Source organism: Sander lucioperca, chromosome 14 (assembly GCF_008315115.2).
Source record: "Sander lucioperca isolate FBNREF2018 chromosome 14, SLUC_FBN_1.2, whole genome shotgun sequence".
NCBI classification, from domain to species: domain Eukaryota; kingdom Metazoa; phylum Chordata; class Actinopteri; order Perciformes; family Percidae; genus Sander; species Sander lucioperca.
Genome location: NC_050186.1, coordinates 1,622,793 through 1,640,950, shown reverse-complemented (window position 1 = coordinate 1,640,950; position 18,158 = coordinate 1,622,793). Strand labels below are relative to the sequence as shown.

The window sequence follows — 18,158 nt, the reverse complement described above, 5'->3', positions numbered from 1 at the left end:
TTTGCTTTATTGGTATGACAAATTCAATACATCTGTGTTGCCAAAGCATAAGAACAAACATACATATAAATAACAAGGAGTAAATACATCTGATATAATAATACAAGTAAACAGGATAATTATGATATAATTGCAGATAATAAACAAATTCTGTGCATGTCCCTCAAAGGGTATGTTGAAACTCTCTCTCTCTCTCTCTCTCTCTCTCTGTGTCTCTATCGGTCTATCTCTCTCTCTCTCTCTCTCTCTCTGTGTCTCTATCGGTCTATCTCTCTCTCTCTCTCTCTCTCTCTCTCTCTCTCTCTCTCTCTCTCTCTCTCAGTTCAATTCAGTTTTTTTTTTTTATTCAATTTGCTTTATTGGCATGAACAAAGAAAACATGTTGTTGGCCAAAACTTGTTTAGAGTTTACAGAAAATGCATATATAGTACATATCACATATTAAATACATACAGTAGGTGTCACATAGATTATATACTGCACTGATAGTTATACAACACACTACATTACAAAACAATTACATATCACAATATAATACTTAACAATTGTGTACAATATAATTACTGTACAATCCTAAACCAATCTGTAATGTTGGGATCTTATAGTGGTGAGTCCCTCAGATTATGGCAGGCAGATCCATATTTAGCTGCCAGTGGAGCTGCTGTCCCTTCTCCTAGGAGAACTACCAGCTTCTTTTCTGATGTTAACATTGGGAAATTTGCTATTTTTTTGGCTATTTTTTCCAAAGTGTAAATCTCAGCCATGTCTGTCTGAGTCTTCCTGTCTCTACGGCCAGTTGGTGGTCACTGAGCCTGTCTCTCTCTCTCTCTCTCTCTCTCTCTCTCTCTCACACAGACACATACTTGAGTATTTATTCTATTGTATAAGAATTAACCGTAAACTGACATGCATTTAGTTACCTGCCTATGAATGTATTAATGACTGATTCTCCACCTCCAATTTTCTGATCCACCGTGAAAATGAAAAGAGCGAGATCAACCTCCCATTGGGCTAGATTAAATCCAAACTAAGTGCCTGGGCCCAGACTGCAAGCTTCTGCCTCTGAATAATAATGGATTCTTTCAGCTGTGTTTGTCATCAAATTAGCCCTCTACTTCAGACGAGGCGCTCTCAGAGTGCAATGCTTGACAACGACGGAATTCAAATTAGACAGAGTCAGTTTGAGGTTTGTAAGCTTTCAAAAGGAGAATGAGTTTCATTTGTGAAGGTGATGATTGCAGTAGGAGGTAAAAAGACAGTGTTGCAGGTTTATAATAACACCTTCCTTCTGTGGTGCAGCTGCTTTTATGGTGAGTCAAGTTACTCCTGTAACTTGACAGGTAAAAACAAACCTTTAACCAGCTATTGCAGCCTATAGCTTCCTCTACATGCTCTAAATCCTGCCTTCAGTCTTAACCATGAAGCCTTTGAAGCTCCTCCATCAGTGCACGTTTTTAAATGCTATTTCTTTTTCTTTTTATTGTCTCCCAAATAAACACCGTGTAGAGTGCAGTTATAAGCATGGAGGAAGGCTGTTTAACAGAGTCTTGAGGCTTAGTTCACTTGTGTTTGTCTTCCTGCCTTGAGTTTTGTGTTCACGGGACCCAGGTTGAGTTCCCCCTGCTCCTCTCCGCCTGACACACTATTCCTCTTGTGCCTTTGATCAACTCAGGAGAGAAAATCTTGCCCTGGGACGCATCATCACTCCAACACAGCAGGGGGAAACATAGAGCAGGAGGGGGCCAAGGAAGAAGGGATGGAAACCCTTTTTCCTTTTGGCACTTTCTGTCTTCTCTTCTCTCCAAAGGATTGAGCAACAATTATTTAAAAGATTGGTTCGGGGCATTCAAGGAAGCGATGGCAAGCTTGAATCGGAAATAGCCGAAGCAGGTGGATGTGAACTGCATGTGTCTTTGATTTTATAAAATGGCCTTCAGCTTCCATGGACTACGCTTGATGTCATTACTTGACTTTAAGCATATAGACCCACAATCGAGGCTTTAAAATAAGCATACTTTGACTGAGACAAAAAAAAATGCATTTAAGATAGAGTGCCAATGTAATGACTCAAATCATTGTAAGGGTGTTTCTTCCGTTCATGGCTAATTATGGGCATTAATGAGCTGGGACCTGACACCTATGTGCAAAATCAGAAGTTAATGAGGATTTTTATAGATGGTTAACTTAGCAAATTTTTTCTATAAACCAAATTAGTTTGACATTAAAAACCAGGAAACTCTTTAGCACAATTATACACAACTACCTATTCTTCCTAAAGAGTAATTGCACTAATGATGACTCCTACCACATTGCCAGACCGTCCTCTACAGCGCTGCGGAGGAGGGTCTGGCTAATCCACACAGCAATCCTGGATGGGAGAAAAACGTGCTCTGGTTTATTGGCATTTCTTTAAACCAATCACAATCGTCTTGGGCGGTGCTAAGCGCCGGACGGAGCCCCGGTGCCTCTGCAAAATAGCTTAGGGAAGGAACTTGTTTTGGTGGATCGTGTACGTGCAATCGTGCAATCCTACCCTGCAGAGTTGTGAGGAGCAGTTAACCATAGTCCTCATAAATTGATCTGAGTTTAAAATTACAACACAAAGAAAGAGGAAGGTAATGGACATCCGAAAACAGACATCCGAAAAGAGTGACATACGGCGGAATTTCCGGCACAACGAGAACAATCCCGGAAGTGGAACGTCGTGGATATAGACTTTTTTAGGTAATTCCTCCTCCAGCAGTACATTAAACTAGCCTATTACGCCTTTATCTCACTGTTTTAGCAACATATTCTCACTCCCATCTTGTCAAATACGGACGCTTGGTTAAGTGCCTTTGGTGTTGTTATTGACGCTAAAAGTCTCCTTTAGCATCATATCTAAACACGCTTTATCTAAACGCGCTTGGTCGGGACTATTGGTGTCACTGTTGACGCAGTTAGGTTAAGGAAAAGATCATGGGTGGGCTTATAAAAGGTATGTTTCTGTGACACGCGGGACAAGAATGGGACAGTTGGGTTCAGGAAAAGAAGAAAGCTACAGTTGGGTTTAGGAAACGTGACACGTGGGACACAAACCCCGGGGTGAAAGTCCTGTGTTGTTTGACCCATCCACCACCCCAACCAGCCTCCCTATGCGGAATTTCTGCCTGGTGCGCTCTACACACAAGCTGAAGGGTGCTTTTTGCGTCGTAAATGACGCTGAGAGACACTGCCCAAACGTCCTTATTTTACGAATTCGAAGTGAGAATGGGTTGGTTTTAGTGAATCTTCGATGTCAGAGCACAGCAGCTTTTTTCATCTTGAAGTTGACATTAGTTCTGTCTATAGTGAGAGCTGTAATACTCATCAGTCTTTTTATATTGAAGCTTAAATTCATTAAAGGCACACAATAATGTGAGCACAGACTACATTTGACTTTCAAATACTGTGCATTGAGGCCACAGAGTTGTTGACTTTGCTGTTAAATTTTTGTCTTCAATCTTAAAATGATAACTCTTGTATCAAGTGGTAGGGGACTGCCTTTCATGTTCTGAGACAAAGCAGAGAATGAATGAATGAATTAAGTAATTAATTAATGTGGTTTTTACATTATAATTATAAATAGTTTTTCATTTGAATGAATGATAAGCAGTTGGTTCAAAAAGCCATTCACCTTCCTGGATAAGTCTGTGAAGCCCTGTTGGTCCATGCTACAATTCTGGATTCAGCCTTTCTAGTTGAATAAATACTTCAAATTTTTTTTCATTTAAAAAACATAACCTTCTAAATATTTTTACTCTCGCCACTCTTGTAGTACATGGCCAGGTTCAATTTTACAGTATCTCCTTTATCCAGGACACTCTACCTTGTCATGGAGAGTTCAAAGCAATTACAGACAAGTTCACAATTCTTTACAGACAGGGTAGGCAGTGGATGAGCTCTAGCTCAGTAGCACTGAGGCTGAGGTGAGCAACAGAGAGTTTTTCAGAAGGAGGTTATTCCTGCGAGATTCAGATGAAAATACATCTTTAGAATATACTAAACATGTGATGCAGATCTTCTAATACAAAGACACAGAGCCACATGCCTGCAGTAGGCAACTTCCAACGATGTGAAGTGTTCCCTAAATCTGGGTGTGTGGGTGGGTGTGTCTGTGTGTGTGTGTTGCAATTCTGCAACTGCATGTCATTGTGAAGAAATCAGTGTTATTACTTCATTTAAAATCACATTTATTTATATTATTATTATTATTATTATTATTATTATATTTATATATTTATTTTTAGCACACTCAGCCATCCTCATGGCAGACTTCTCTTTGAGCAGTAGACACTGCGCACTTTTGAAAAGAAAAAAACTCTAATCTTGTTTTGGAAAGAAACCCTACACATGCAGCGGAGGACTCTAAATGGGCCAAAAACCATGTTACATCTTATTTCCAGAAAATGTCCGGCATTGAGTGGCTGCTGAAATAGCTTTAAATTGTTTGCTGAGAACAACGGTAGTACTTTGTAATGGATTGTTTTGGTCTGTGTCTGGCTCTTCTTCCCTGCAGGGCTGAAGCAGATCCATGCCCTGTCCATCCAGGGGAACTATGAGCTACGTATCGACTTGGAGGACTTTGAAAATAGCACCGCTTATGCCCAGTATGGAACCTTTGGAGTGGGCCTCTTCTCAGTAGACCCTGATGATGATGGATATCCTTTGACTGTGGGAGACTATTCTGGCAATGCAGGTATGTATGCTCAGGGAACTAGTTAGACTTTGCTTGCAAGATTTCCTGTGCTTGCTTGATTAGTATACAGTATTTTTGTATGTTTTTCCTTTCAATCTAATTGCGAACACAGAAGTCACAGCAGTGGGTGAAACCACTGCATGCTGCCTCATAATAAAAATAATAGTATGATATTTTTACAGTACAGTAGGTGCGTCCACTCGTTAAACCATGCAGGCAGTTGCACAGGGAGAGGGACTGCTCGTGTCTGTGTCTCTGCTCCCTGACCATCAGATCCAAGCCAGCTACCTGTCACTTTGATTAAATTACTGCCAATTAATTGCACTGCTCGACCTGCAGCTTAAACAAAAACTTGCCGTTGAAATGAAGAAGCAATTTAAAGAACCTTTGGGGAACGCTGCTCCATGAACACGGAGAGAATGGGGACAGATATGAGAGATGGAGCAAGAAGCGGGAGGGAGGGAGTGCTGGGAGGAACTGGGATAGAGGAACGAAGGGGACAGGTGCAAAAGAAGAAGTGAGTCACAGAACAGAGGTAAATAAAAATGAGAATATAGGTATCCGAGGGACAGAGGAGGCAGAGGAGTGGGGAAGGAAAAAAAGTGTGTGTGTGTGTGTGTGTGTGTGCGTGTGTGTGCGCGTGCGCAGTGCCACTGCCTTGTCCCCAGCATGGCCTGACCCTGCCTCTGCCTGTTGGACATTTGAACCTAGTCAAATTAACGGTACTCAAACTCTCTCAGGATGCTCATGCTCTTACCTCTACCTCCCTCTAGAAACTGTACAGTACAGTAGTATAGTATTTTTGCTCCGCTGTGGCTGCTTTCCGATCAGCTGACAGGTGCTGATTTGGGCTGGGAGCAGCTGGGTCTTAATGGGCATCAGAGGAGGCTGCCGGCCCTACCAAGGTGACAACCAGCGCCTTGCAAATGAGCCTTTTAAGTGTTTCTGCTTTGTTTGTTTTTTCCTCTTATCTCTTTTCTACATCCACTGGACATCATCCCATTGTCGACGCCACTGAGCTGCTTCTTTTTCTTCTCTTTTTTCCCCCCCTCACTGTCTTTTCTCCCAATGTCGAGCAACACACAACATGAATATTGGACATGCCTGTCAGATTATTTTTCCGGCTGACTGGTTACCATGGTAATGCCAAATGGAGAGCAGAGTAGGACAGAGTGAGAGGGTAAGGAGCTGGGTGGCCACATCCTGAGCAATTAAGGGCTGTTTGATGCCCTAAAGAGCTGTTAGCCATCACCTGATGGCTGGTGAGCGGTCTTTCATTCTGCTCTCAGCTTTATCCTTGTATCCACTTCTGGTCACAGTGTGAAGCCTGCTTTGTAAAGAAAGGAAAGGACAGTGAGTGCAGGGGAGGTATGGGGAATGTATTGAACGTTATGAGCTGTTTGAACATCCATTTGTTAAAAATATCAGGTCTGTCTGCGAGGACATTGCTTTCATCTTACTTGTAGTCCTCTTAGAGCAATGGCTTGCAAAGCAGTTAACAATATAGATAATTTGCCAGTGAAAAATCTTTATATAGTGAGGAGATATTTTCAGCTTGGGAAATTTGATTGTGCCGATCAGACAAAAAATGCAGACCATGATTCCCTTAATCATGGTCTGCATTTTTAGGTGATTTGACTTGCCGGTGCCACATCCCTGCAGTGGTCTTGCATCATTATCATATTCACAATCACAGGTTGCAGGAAGGAAAGCCCCTCTTGTTGACTTATTATGTACGCTTTTTTTAAAGATTTAAAGTGCTCATATTATGCTCATTTTCAGGTTCATAATTGTATGTAGAGGTTGTACCAGAATAGGTTTATGTGGTTTAATTTTCAGAAAACACCATATATTTGTTGTACTGCACATTGCTGCAGCTCCTCTTTTCACCCTGTGTGTTGAGCTCTCTGTTTTAGCTACAGAGTGAGGCATCTCACTTCTGTTCCATCTTTGTTGGGAGTCGCACATGCGCAATAAGTACTGCTAGCTAGTCAGTTGCGGTGTATGAGGGAGTGCCATGCTAGCAGCTAGGCGAGCATTATAACCATAGACAGTATATAAGAATGGACCAACAGATCCCGTTGCCCTGGACGGAGACCAGTGAAGGATATTAGAAGCACTTTTCAATGTGACGTGAGCAACCTGCCTGAAAGTTGTAAGTCTTCTGGTAGCTGTGCCAAGAGAAATCTCAATCATTCCCAATCTTGCAGAGACGGAGAGCGTAGATTTATGTAAGGAGATAACATGGACACAGACTAATTATTGCTAACTAAAATGCTAGTTAACATTAGTAATTAAACGTAAACAGCTAATGTAAGTCGGAACTGCCTGCGAGCTTCTCCTGTACTATACGGTAATTCCTCTACTATGCGACAGTAAGTCGCGTGGTTATGACACAATCGTTAGCCTATTTTTAAAAAAAACGTCTACTACGGAGCCATAACGTGAGATACAAGGTAATGGAGCCTTTTATACATTGTCGTGTTTCTTTAGAAATAAACAATGGACAAATAAAGTCTTTAAACGCTTCAAATGTAAAGTTATTCGCTGTCAAAGTGACGTCACAATTAATGGCAGTCAATGGAATGCTATCGCTTTGTAGCATCAAAATGGCACCATAGGAGGTTCGAGCTCTGAAGCGAAGCTTACCCCCTTGATTATAACGTGTGTTACAAAGTGACGCACGTTCGTCATGGAAGTAAAGGCTGGACTACAATAGAGATGTTTGGAGCAGTTTGTGAACAGTGTTTTCTCTGGAAGATGGTAAGTGCCTTTGGGGTGGACTTTGGGCTTTTTCACTTTGTAAACCTATAATGTGCACAAAGATATATAACACAATAAAGGAAAGGGAAAGAGCCAAAAAGCACAATATGAGCACTTTAAGTACCAGATATAAAAATACCTAAAAGATTAACATTGATGTAACAAGAAGGAATGAAATCAACATATGTGATGAAGTCCATTAACTATGTTTCTCACCTCTTATAAACTTTCTGTCCTTTAACTGACAGACATCCTGATGAAATCATTTGGGGGGGGGGGGGGGATTAATTAAAAAAAGGAAGACAAAAAGGTCACTGCAGAACATTTGATAAATTGGCTACAAAGCCGTCTGACCTCCTGAGAAGCAGTCCTCTGGAGAACTGTGGAGCTTTTTTTTCATTCTATCATCTCCCTCTGTTTTTAGAAATGATTAATTGAAAGGTCTTATGCTATTGTTAAGTCGATCACTTGTGGATATGTCTTAATTACTAATTACTGGTTTCTGGTATCAGATCCAAGAAAATGTTGTGAAAGACGCAAAGGATTCTATGGAAATGATGTCGTATTGTTAACTGTGCTATTTGAGTAACTGCCTTTTATTTTTAATATATATATATATATATATATATATACACTCACCTTGAAGATTATTAGGAACACCCTACTAATAGCGTGTTTGACCCCCTTTCGCCTTCAGAACTGCCTTAATTCTTCGTGGCATCAACAAGGTGCTGGAAGCATTCTCTAGAAATGTTGGCCCATATTGATAGGATAGCATCTTGCAGTTGATGGAGACTTGTGGGATGCACATCCAGGGCACGAAGCTCCCGTTCCACCACATCCCAAAGATGTTCTATTGGGTTGATATCTGGTGACTGTGGGGCCCATTTTAGTACGGTGAACTCATTGTCATGTTCAAGAAACCAATTTGAAATGATTTGAGCTTTGTGACATGGTGCATTATCCTGCTGGAAGTAGCCATCAGAGGATGGGTACATGGTGGTCATAAAGGGATGGACATGGTCAGAAACAATGCTCAGGTAGGCTGTAGCATTTAAACGATGCCCAATTGGTACTAAGGGGCCTAAAGTGTGACAAGAAAACATCCCCCACACCATTACACCGCCACCACCAGCCTGCCCAGTGGTAACAAGGCATGACGGATCCATGTTCTCTTTCTGTTTACGCCAAATTCTGACTCTACCATCTGAATGTCTCAACAGAAATCGAGACTCATCAGACCAGGCAACATTTTTCCAGTCTTTAAAGGTCCAATTTTGGTGAGCTTGTGCAAATTGTAGCCTCATTTTCCTATTTTTAGTGGAGATGAGTGGTACCCGGTGGGGTCTTCTGCTGGTGTAGCCCATCCGCCTCAAGGTTGTGTGTGTTGTGGCTTCACAAATGCTTGGCTGCATACCTCGGTTGTAACGAGTGGTTATTTGAGTCAAAGTTGATCTTCTATCAGCTGGAATTAGTCAGCCCATTCTCCTCTGACCTCTAGCATCAACAAGGCGTTTTCGCCCACAGGACTGCCTAATAAGTTTTTCCTTTTTCAGACCATTCTTTGTAAACCCTAGAAATGGTTGTGCATGAAAATCCCAGTAACTGAGCAGATTGGAAAATACTCAAACCAGCCCGTCTGGCACCAACAACCATGCCACGCTCAAAGTTGTTTAGATCACCTTTCTTTCCCATTCTGACATTCAGTTTGGAGTTCAGGAGATTGTCTAGACCTGGACAACACCCCTAAATGCATTGAAGCAGCTTCCAAGTGATTGGTTGATTAGATAATTGCATTAACGAAAAATTGAACAGGTGTTCCTAATAATCTTCAAGGTGAGTGTATATATACATACAAACCCCAATTCCACTGAAGTTGGGACGTTGTGTAAAACGTAAATAAAAACATAATACAATGATTTGCAAATCCTTTTCAACCTATATTCAATTTAATACACTACAAAGACAAGATATTTAATGTTCAAACTGATAAACTTTATCGTTTTTTTGAAAATATTCACTCATTTTGAATTTGATACCTGCAACACCTTCCAAAAAAGCTGGGACAGGAGCATGTTTACCACTGTTTTACATCACCTTTCCTTTTAACAAAATTCATTAAGCGTTTGAGAACTAGGGACACTAATTGTTGAAGCTTTGTAGGTGGATTTCTTTCCCATTCTTGCTTGATGTACGACTTCAGTTGCTCAACATTCCGGGGTCTCCATTGTCAAATTTTGCGCTTCATAATGCGCCACACATTTTAAATGGGAGACAGGTCTGGACTGCAGGCAGGCCAGCCTAGTACCCGCACACTTTTACTACAAAGCCACGCTGTTGTAACACATGCAGAATGTGGCTTGGCATTGTCTTGCTGAAATAAGCAGGGACGTCCCTGAAAAAGACGTCGCTTGGATGGCAGCATAACAATCTGGATGGTCCTTTTCCTCTTTGGCCCGGATGACATGACGTCCATGATTTCCGAAAACAATTTGAATTGTGGACTCGTCAGACCACAGGCCTTGCCGCTTACGTGCAGAGATTTCTCCAGATTCTCTTGATCTTTTAATGATATTATGGACTGTAGATGATGAGATCCCTACATTCCTTGAAATTGTACGTTAAGAAACATTTTTCTTAAACTGTTGGACTATTTGCTCATGCAGTTATTCACAAAGTGGTGAACCTTGCCCCATCCTTTCTTGTGAACGACTGAGCCGTTTGGGGATGCTACTTTTATACCCAATCATGACCACTTAACCTGTTCACCTGTGGAATGTTCAAAACAGGTGTTTTTTTAGCATTCCTCAACTTTCCCAGTCTTCTGTTGCCCCTGTCCCAGCTTTTTTGGAACAATGCAGGCATCAAATTCAAAATGAGTGAATATTTGCAAAAAAACAATCAAATTTATAAATAAAGTTTGAACATTATATATCTTGTCTTTGTAGTGTATTCAATTGAATGTAGGTTGAAAAGGATTTGCAAGTCATTGTAATTCTGTTTTTATTTACGTTTTACACAACATAAATAAGAACCTAATGACTTGCCTGTAAAAATAAAGGTGAAAAAAATAAATAAAAAATACCAACTTCATCGAATTGGGGTTTGTTTATATATATATATATATATATATATATATATATATATATATAGTTTTTTGCCTTATTTTCTCAATTATTGTTTGCAGACCGAAATACATTTTGAATTGTAATTCAAAGGCACAAAGGAGATGCAATAGCTGTTGCTTAAAAAGTACTTCTCCCAGCTGCACTTGTTAATGAGAGCTTGTTTGTATTCATTTTGAATAAACCTACATATTCTTCCTACTTTTAATATATATACTGACACATTCAAATGTTGTTGCACATCTTTTCCCGCCCTAGGTGACTCTCTGCTGAAGCACAATGGGATGAAGTTCACCACCAAAGACCGGGATAACGACCACTCGGAGAACAACTGCGCCTCCTTCTACCATGGTGCCTGGTGGTACCGCAACTGCCACACCTCCAACCTTAACGGCCAGTACCTGCGCGGCCAGCACACCTCCTACGCCGATGGCATCGAGTGGTCCTCCTGGACTGGCTGGCAGTACTCCCTCAAGTTCTCCGAGATGAAGATACGACCTACCCGTGATCCAGAGAATAAATAAGATAGACGAGGAGAAAGGAGAAAAAAAGAAGATGTTTTTTTAAACATTTCAAACCACAATTTCTGACAGCTAGGCGGAGTTACTCGTCCTGATATTGTTTATTCACTAAAACATAACGCCTTTGAGTTTATTTGACTCTGCTGTTTGCCTCCTGATGTCTCGCTCCCTTTTTTCTCCTTTTCCCCCCCATCACTCAGCTACTAGTGTCATGCTGGCTACCGTTGTCTTTCCCCCTTTGTCCCTTTCTTTTGAAAAAAAATATGGCATCATGCAACCATCATCATACGTATTTTTTTAATCATTCACTTCACAAAAACAGCAAACCATAGCTTCGAACCCACAGTCCACTGCGCTAGCTTTACTCAGTCTGACATGGTGGTCCAAGCATCGCCTGCTGGACCACACACCAGTAATTCACTCCTGACATGTAACTCTGACCTCCCATCTGTGCTGACATGGCACTTCGATTGTGTTTCAGTCTCACTGCCCATTGCTGTTTAATCTGTGAATAGAGAGGGTTGCTCCAAATATAGTAGACACGGACAAACCTTTCACAAAATATGGAAAGGGGATAAAAATTCTCTACAAAGGAAGTCCAGAGTTTCACCAGTGAGAAGGGACAGTGCAGTGGTACACTACGTCACATTTACATCCTTGATCTGTGTGAATGAGACCCTGCAGGGTAGTGGCAAAAAGTGCAGGGCCTCAGATAATCAGAGGGAGACCGAGACGGAGAGAACGAGGAAACAATTTGACAAGAGTTAATTTAGTCGAAGGAAAGGGGGGCAGAGTGAATCAAAGGGGAAGTGAGGAAGTGGAAGAAGAGGTGTAAAAAGGATGAAAAAGAAAAATGAGAAAAAGAACGAGACAACGGAGGATCTCATTCATCTGACTTGGGCCATTAGGGAGCATATTGGGCACTTTGTCTGATCTGCCTGCCAGCTGAGTACTGGCCAACTGATGCAGCACTCACAGATGGTAACCCAGCACTTTGTGTGTGTATGTGTGCGTGTATGTGTGTGTGTGTGTGTCTACAAAGAGAGACAGACAGACAGAGTTCTCTAACATTATCAATTTCCTGTCATGAGTTCAGTAGAGCGTCTCGACTGACTACAATGTTTAGCACAGATGGACTAAACATGATGCATGGCTGGCATACCTTCACACTCTCCATTTAAGTAGTTAACATGAAATAACAAAGCCTGTAATGTATGTTGATGTAATAGGAAGGAAAAGATGTTGAGAACTATTGGAAGGAGACCAATGTGATCACAGAATGAAAGAGGAGTCAAAGACTGCAAAGACTGCATCATACCTTCCCCAGTCGATCTTTTTTCTTGGACCTGTTGAGGAAATATTACTTTTTTTTTGCCCCCATTCCCACCATTTTGGTTTGTCCTCTGTTTTGTATTTTTTCTCCTTTTCAGGTGATTGTAGGATTTATTTGTGTGACACAGTTTCTCTTGTCATGCAAAGGATGAGAAAGTTGCTGTAAATTAAGATTTGACGCTTTCAACTGCTGTCTTCTGAGTAGGTATTATGGCAAAAACAATTTCCTAAAGCAAAAAAAAAAAAGAATAACGGAAAAAGAAAAAAAAAATGTAATGAAGAAAAAACACAAAGGCAGGAAATAGTGCAATCCTCATTTTCCATCTCTTATTTTTTTTGAGTCGGTGAATCGACTTTTCTTTCACTTCATCAAGTTTATTTGGATGTACTAAAAGCTTTAAAAATATCTGTAGATTTTATTGTACAGTGTGTATGACTTTTAGAGCATGTGAAGTTGTTTTCTTACTATGCTAAAACACAAAGAGTACTCAAGCACATGGACTCTTCAAAATCCACTGGAAAAAAAGAAGAAAAAAAGAAGTAAATGAAGTGAATCAAGAAGTATTTAAAGAACTTTTTCCCTTCCTCTATCTAAACAACAAGCGGGAGTGGCCCCTGCTGCTCTGAAGGTTGGATGTGAGTGAAGAGGAGGAATGAGAGTATCCCTAAAGCACATGCCCATTCAAATCTGCAGCACAAATATAAATCTTTAACGGAAGCACAACATGATGGAGATTTTAAACCTCTAGGCACATTAGCTGCCTTGCTGGACATATGTGATCTTTCTGACATCTTGGCTTTGGAAAGTCCTGTGGCACTGGGAGACACTTTTGAATGTGTGCTGAAGGGTGTTACCCTAGCTGACAGTGTGTTAATGTGTATAGCACTTAAAACATCTGTGAATTTGTCTGTCATCACTGGTGCTAGGAAGGATCTCCCATTGCTGCATGCGTCTCTGCAGCACCGCGGCTGTGCGCATACAGCTACTCGTCATGTCTCGGTGGACTGCTGCCACCTCTTCGTCACCATAAAAGCACAGACACATGTTACAAATACTTGCTGATGTTATTATGAAACAGAGTATGAGGTTTGATAATGTCAGAGGAAATCGAAAATTTAAAAACAAGATGGAAATGTATAAAGGTCACTCAAGAAGAAGGAACGTGTGTGTGTGTGTGTGTGTGTGTGTGTGTGTGTGTGTCTTAGACAGAGGGTGTGTGTGTGTGCGTGTGCGCACACGTGTGCGTCTACAGTGTCTCTGTGTGTACATGTATATGCACATGCTTTGGTTTGTACATGCCCATGTGCATGAGCCAGACGACAGAGTGGGAGGCTGCGTGCGTCTCTCTGTGGAATTTTGCAGTAATGTAATGCTTATGTACAACTTGCCTCCCCTGCTATTTGTGTTGATAACAGAGAGATTTACATAATTATAATGAACTATTACTTATTGTGATCGTGAACCCATGAGTGGACACCACCTTCTGGTACTGTGTTGAACTGCGCTCGTACCCTAAAAACCCCGACAACCCATTCCCAAAACCTTTATTCACCTCCACACGCCAAGTTGTGCTCACTGTATATGTTGATGCTACGTTGCCCCCTTGTTATTTAAATGTAAAGTTTTATTTGCCATGCCCCTTTCTCTGTTCATTTTGAGTGAATGCTTGTTATAGTCACTTTTTCTGCTGCAGCTTGCAAAGTCACCAACTAAAGAGCTGATAAGAGTGAAATCAGAGGTTCTAATCATTCCAAGTTATCCCGCTCATTATGGTGCATCAGCACCCCTTGATCGATCCCCGAGGTCCCCAAATCTTTCTTACTGTGTACCTCCTTAATTGCCTTAGCCTCTGCTGCCAATTCCCCCTCACTCCATAGCTCCTAAATTCTCCTCCTCTCCTCATTCACAGCTCCCGTCTCCCTGCCTCTGTATTGCTCTGCTTTTTGCCCCACTCTCCTCTCCCTGGCCCTCAGTCCTCCCATTACTTTTCGTCCCAGCGCAGAACTAACTCTGTTTTCTTTTTCTTTTCTTTTTTGGTGACGTACTATAGATTGTTTTGCTGAATCTTGATACTGTGTTTTAATGTTCTTGTCAACATTTAATAAACATTCACATTTTATAAATGGGGAACAGCCTGAAGTGTGTGGGGTTTTCTCAGTGCATCCGTGCAGGCTTATAGCAGAGTGGTTGGTATGTGTGTGTTTGTTTTTTAATCTGATTTAAGAAAACTAAAAGTTAATGCTTTGGAACATCAACCAGTATAAAGTGACAATAGAACATGCAGCTTGGTGTGAAAGGCAGCCCTGCTAAGAGTTTTTTTTTTTTCTTCTTAATCTGCAAAGTTTTTCAGATAACATCTCAAAGTTCTCCAATGCAATACATGAAAATTGAATTTTGTTTGTGGTGCTCAAAGATTATTATTTTTCAAAAGATGGCCTTTTAAAAGACATGAACTCAGCAGCAACATATCTTTCTATAAGCAATGTCCCAGTTACTCTAGATCTCCCACAGAACTGTAAAAAAAAAGTGTTCACTTATTTACCCCAAAACATTGTGGCCCATTTTGCATTATCTACCCTAGATGCTGTTATCACAAAGAACAAGATTATACAGCACTATTGCACACCTGGGTAAGTGGAGATATCAGTGGAAATTAATTAGTTTTTAATAGCTTTCTCTTAAATCATGTACTTTCTGAATTTCCACAGATAAGTTGTCTTGGCCCTGCTGATGCGTTGCGACGAGTATTCTTTGGTCCTGCTTTTTTAAGGCAGTTCAGGGTAAGTTTTGTTTTTGTGTAAAAAGTAGCCCATGCATATTCAATATCTGGGTAAAAGCAGATCTAAGGGGATACATTTAAAAATGGAGTCATTGGTAGGAGTAACATGTTTACCATATGAAAGCAGAGAATGACCACTTGTGAAAGCTGCAGCTTTTGTAATTTGATTATTGTTCAATTCAATTTCAATTCAATTGTATTTATAGTGTCAAATCATAACAGGAATTATCTCAGGACACTTTACAGATAGAGCAGTTCTAGACCACACTATAATTTACAAGGACTCAACAATTCCAGTGATTCCCCCAAGAGCATGCATGAATGCACATGAAGTGTGACAGTGGCGAGGAAAAACTCCCTTTTAGGAAGATTTCCTAAGTTACTCCTTAGTTCTATCTAAGTAAGATGTCAGTAAAATGAATGGCTGCACCAGTTCCATGATGAACGCTTCAGCTGGCCAACCTTTAATTTGGTTTGACCACAATGAACTTTGATAACACATCCTGGATATGAATAACCTGTTTCAGAGCAGATCAAGATCAAAGGGTCCGATCTAATGTGTACCTGTAAACACTACAATAACATACATTATGTACTGAGTTTTTATGGCTAACATATAAGCAAACAATTCCCTAATTACACATAAGCAGACATGAAATGACATTGCATTCATCTGTAATTGCGTTTGTCTTTTGGTTCTTCATTACAACCGAACCCTCTCGCATTAAACATAATTTTATATATGTTAATACAGCTTTAATGCTAGGGCTATAATATAGAATGGCCAGTAAATCTGTGTCGGAGGTGTCCGGTTACCTTGTGCATTACAATAATATACCAGCCAATCCGAATAAAGGATTCTTAGCATACATGGTATTTAAGAACAATTATCTACAACTGAAATAACCGTAATAAGGCCTGGGGAACATTTTTAGAGTGATAGAAGCTCTTTCTATTCCATATTTTGACATCTAAGAGGTAATACACATTTTAATTATTTTCTCTGCTCATTCTGGGTCAAAACAGGGTTCCTAATAAATAGCAGGTAGCCACTTGAACATGCCGTTAATGGATACAATGGTAAATGAAATGATGATGTTGAATATTAATTTCCCTGTTATTTTTTGAAGAATTCTCAGCAGTGATTGCTTAATGTAGCAAACTGCATTCATACCCTATCACTGCAGCCCTATAGGGAGCATGATGTGTACAACATTATAAACTCAATAAGGTGCCACGTTATTGTATAAATAAATAGTACATCTACTGTGCCATAGAGCCAGAAATGCTCAGTATTCTATTTTCATGAACGTAGCTTTTAAGTCTCAGAAACATAAACAACATAACTTGTACAACTGGTACAATACAAATTGGAAAAACAATGGAAATTCTGGGTATGTATGTATGTATGAAATGCTATAATTATTCCGCAGCTGTTTAGCCTTCAAGACTTGCTCAACAAGTCCTCCAAACCATATGACAATACAGGTTGTTTACGACCCACAGAAGCGTTTTCTGTCCTCGTATCTAAACCAGAGAATGTAACAGTCGTGATTTTGAACGTAACAGTTGCAGTTTTAAGCACGTCTTTTGAAATGGTCGCAGTTTGGTTATGTTTAGGCACAAAAACTACTTGGTTATGTTTAGGTGCCAAGACTACAGTACTTTTTTCAGTTTAGAAAAACATTGTGTTTTGGGTAAAAATAACATGGTGCTTCACTTCCAGTTACACATGTGATGCTGGACTTGACATACTCAGTTTGTTCCGTAAAGTTTAAAAAGAAACTACGGTTTTTGTTTCCTTTTATTTTCAAACGGGACACAAACCCCGATCTCCTGGGTAAAAATCCTGTGTTTGTTTGACCCATCCGTCCTTATGTGGAACTTGGCGCTCTTATACTTTGTCACGTTACTTTCTGCTTTGCTCCCATCATATTTACTACGGCCACTTGAGGGTGCCGACACAATAGACGTAAAGATGAGTCATAATTGCTGCTTGAACAAACAACTTATGGGAATGTTTTTCGGAGGACAGTCTCACTTGACTGATTTTATTGTTTCTTTGCCTATGTTTACTTTTGTCTTTCATAATTTCGTTGTACTGTTGTTAGATTTTTAGTTTTGAAACATATTACATCAACATGGATGAGCAGTTCCATCTTATTTCATGTAAAATGCACTTCTATCTGTTGGACAATCCGGCTATCAGTTGAGTTCTCAGAGCATGCTTCATGATTGACTATCCAGGATCACCAGTGTTAGGTCCACTCTGGCAGGGTAACTCAAATTATTCAGAATGCTGAACATCCTTGCTAAGACTCCCTGGTGTTTTGAAATCTGGCAACACAATTCAACTTGTCACTGATCAAATTTTAATTGGGCCAAAAGCCAAGCCAATATGATGCATCTACTAATTGCCTTGAAGTAATGTGAGTCATGATAGGAAGGGTGCAAGTTGAAGCAGTAGCACCGAGGAGGGATGCCAGCCGTGTGATCCAGCGCTTCATTCCATAGTTCAAAAGACAGCACATAATGTCGATGACTGAGTTCCTAGATGTACTAAGCATTAAAGTCTGGTCTTGACACTCTGTATAGTCTGGCAGTGCCATCTACTCAGCCCCTTCAAAGTGCAGAATTGGCAGCAAACGAAAAAAAAAAATGTTTTTGGTTGTTTTAAATACCATTCCAACTGCTCATACAGAGATCCGTCAAGGCAGGATGATACAACATCACTGTACCATGGTGTGCAATAAATGACTGAGTTACGAATTCTTACTAAAGTGATTTATTTTAAAGGACTATTCTGGCGCAAAACGAACCTAGGGGTTTTTAACAGATGTGTACCCACTCGATCGTTCTCTAGGATATGTTTTCATGCTGATCGAATGGGTTTGTAGCTTGAAACAAGCTAGTGCGGACT

The 18,158-nt window shown here is 40.4% G+C and overlaps 1 protein-coding gene across 4 annotated transcripts in view; it reads left to right on the top strand.

Annotated features, from left to right (window-relative positions):
* Positions 1-13,633, top strand: part of fibcd1 (fibrinogen C domain containing 1) — a 141,444-nt gene extending 127,811 nt beyond the window's left edge. For 3 of the 4 annotated variants that reach the window (XM_035991203.1, XM_031317771.2, XM_031317770.2), the window contains 2 exons: positions 4,538-4,717; positions 10,864-13,633. In XM_035991203.1, coding sequence (XP_035847096.1) covers positions 4,538-4,717; positions 10,864-11,129 — 446 coding nt within the window. In that variant the 3' untranslated portion in view covers positions 11,130-13,633. The remainder of the gene's footprint in view (positions 1-4,537; positions 4,718-10,863) is intronic. The other variant, XR_004894970.1, reaches the window with a different exon arrangement.
* Positions 13,634-18,158: the final 4,525 nt, after the last annotated feature.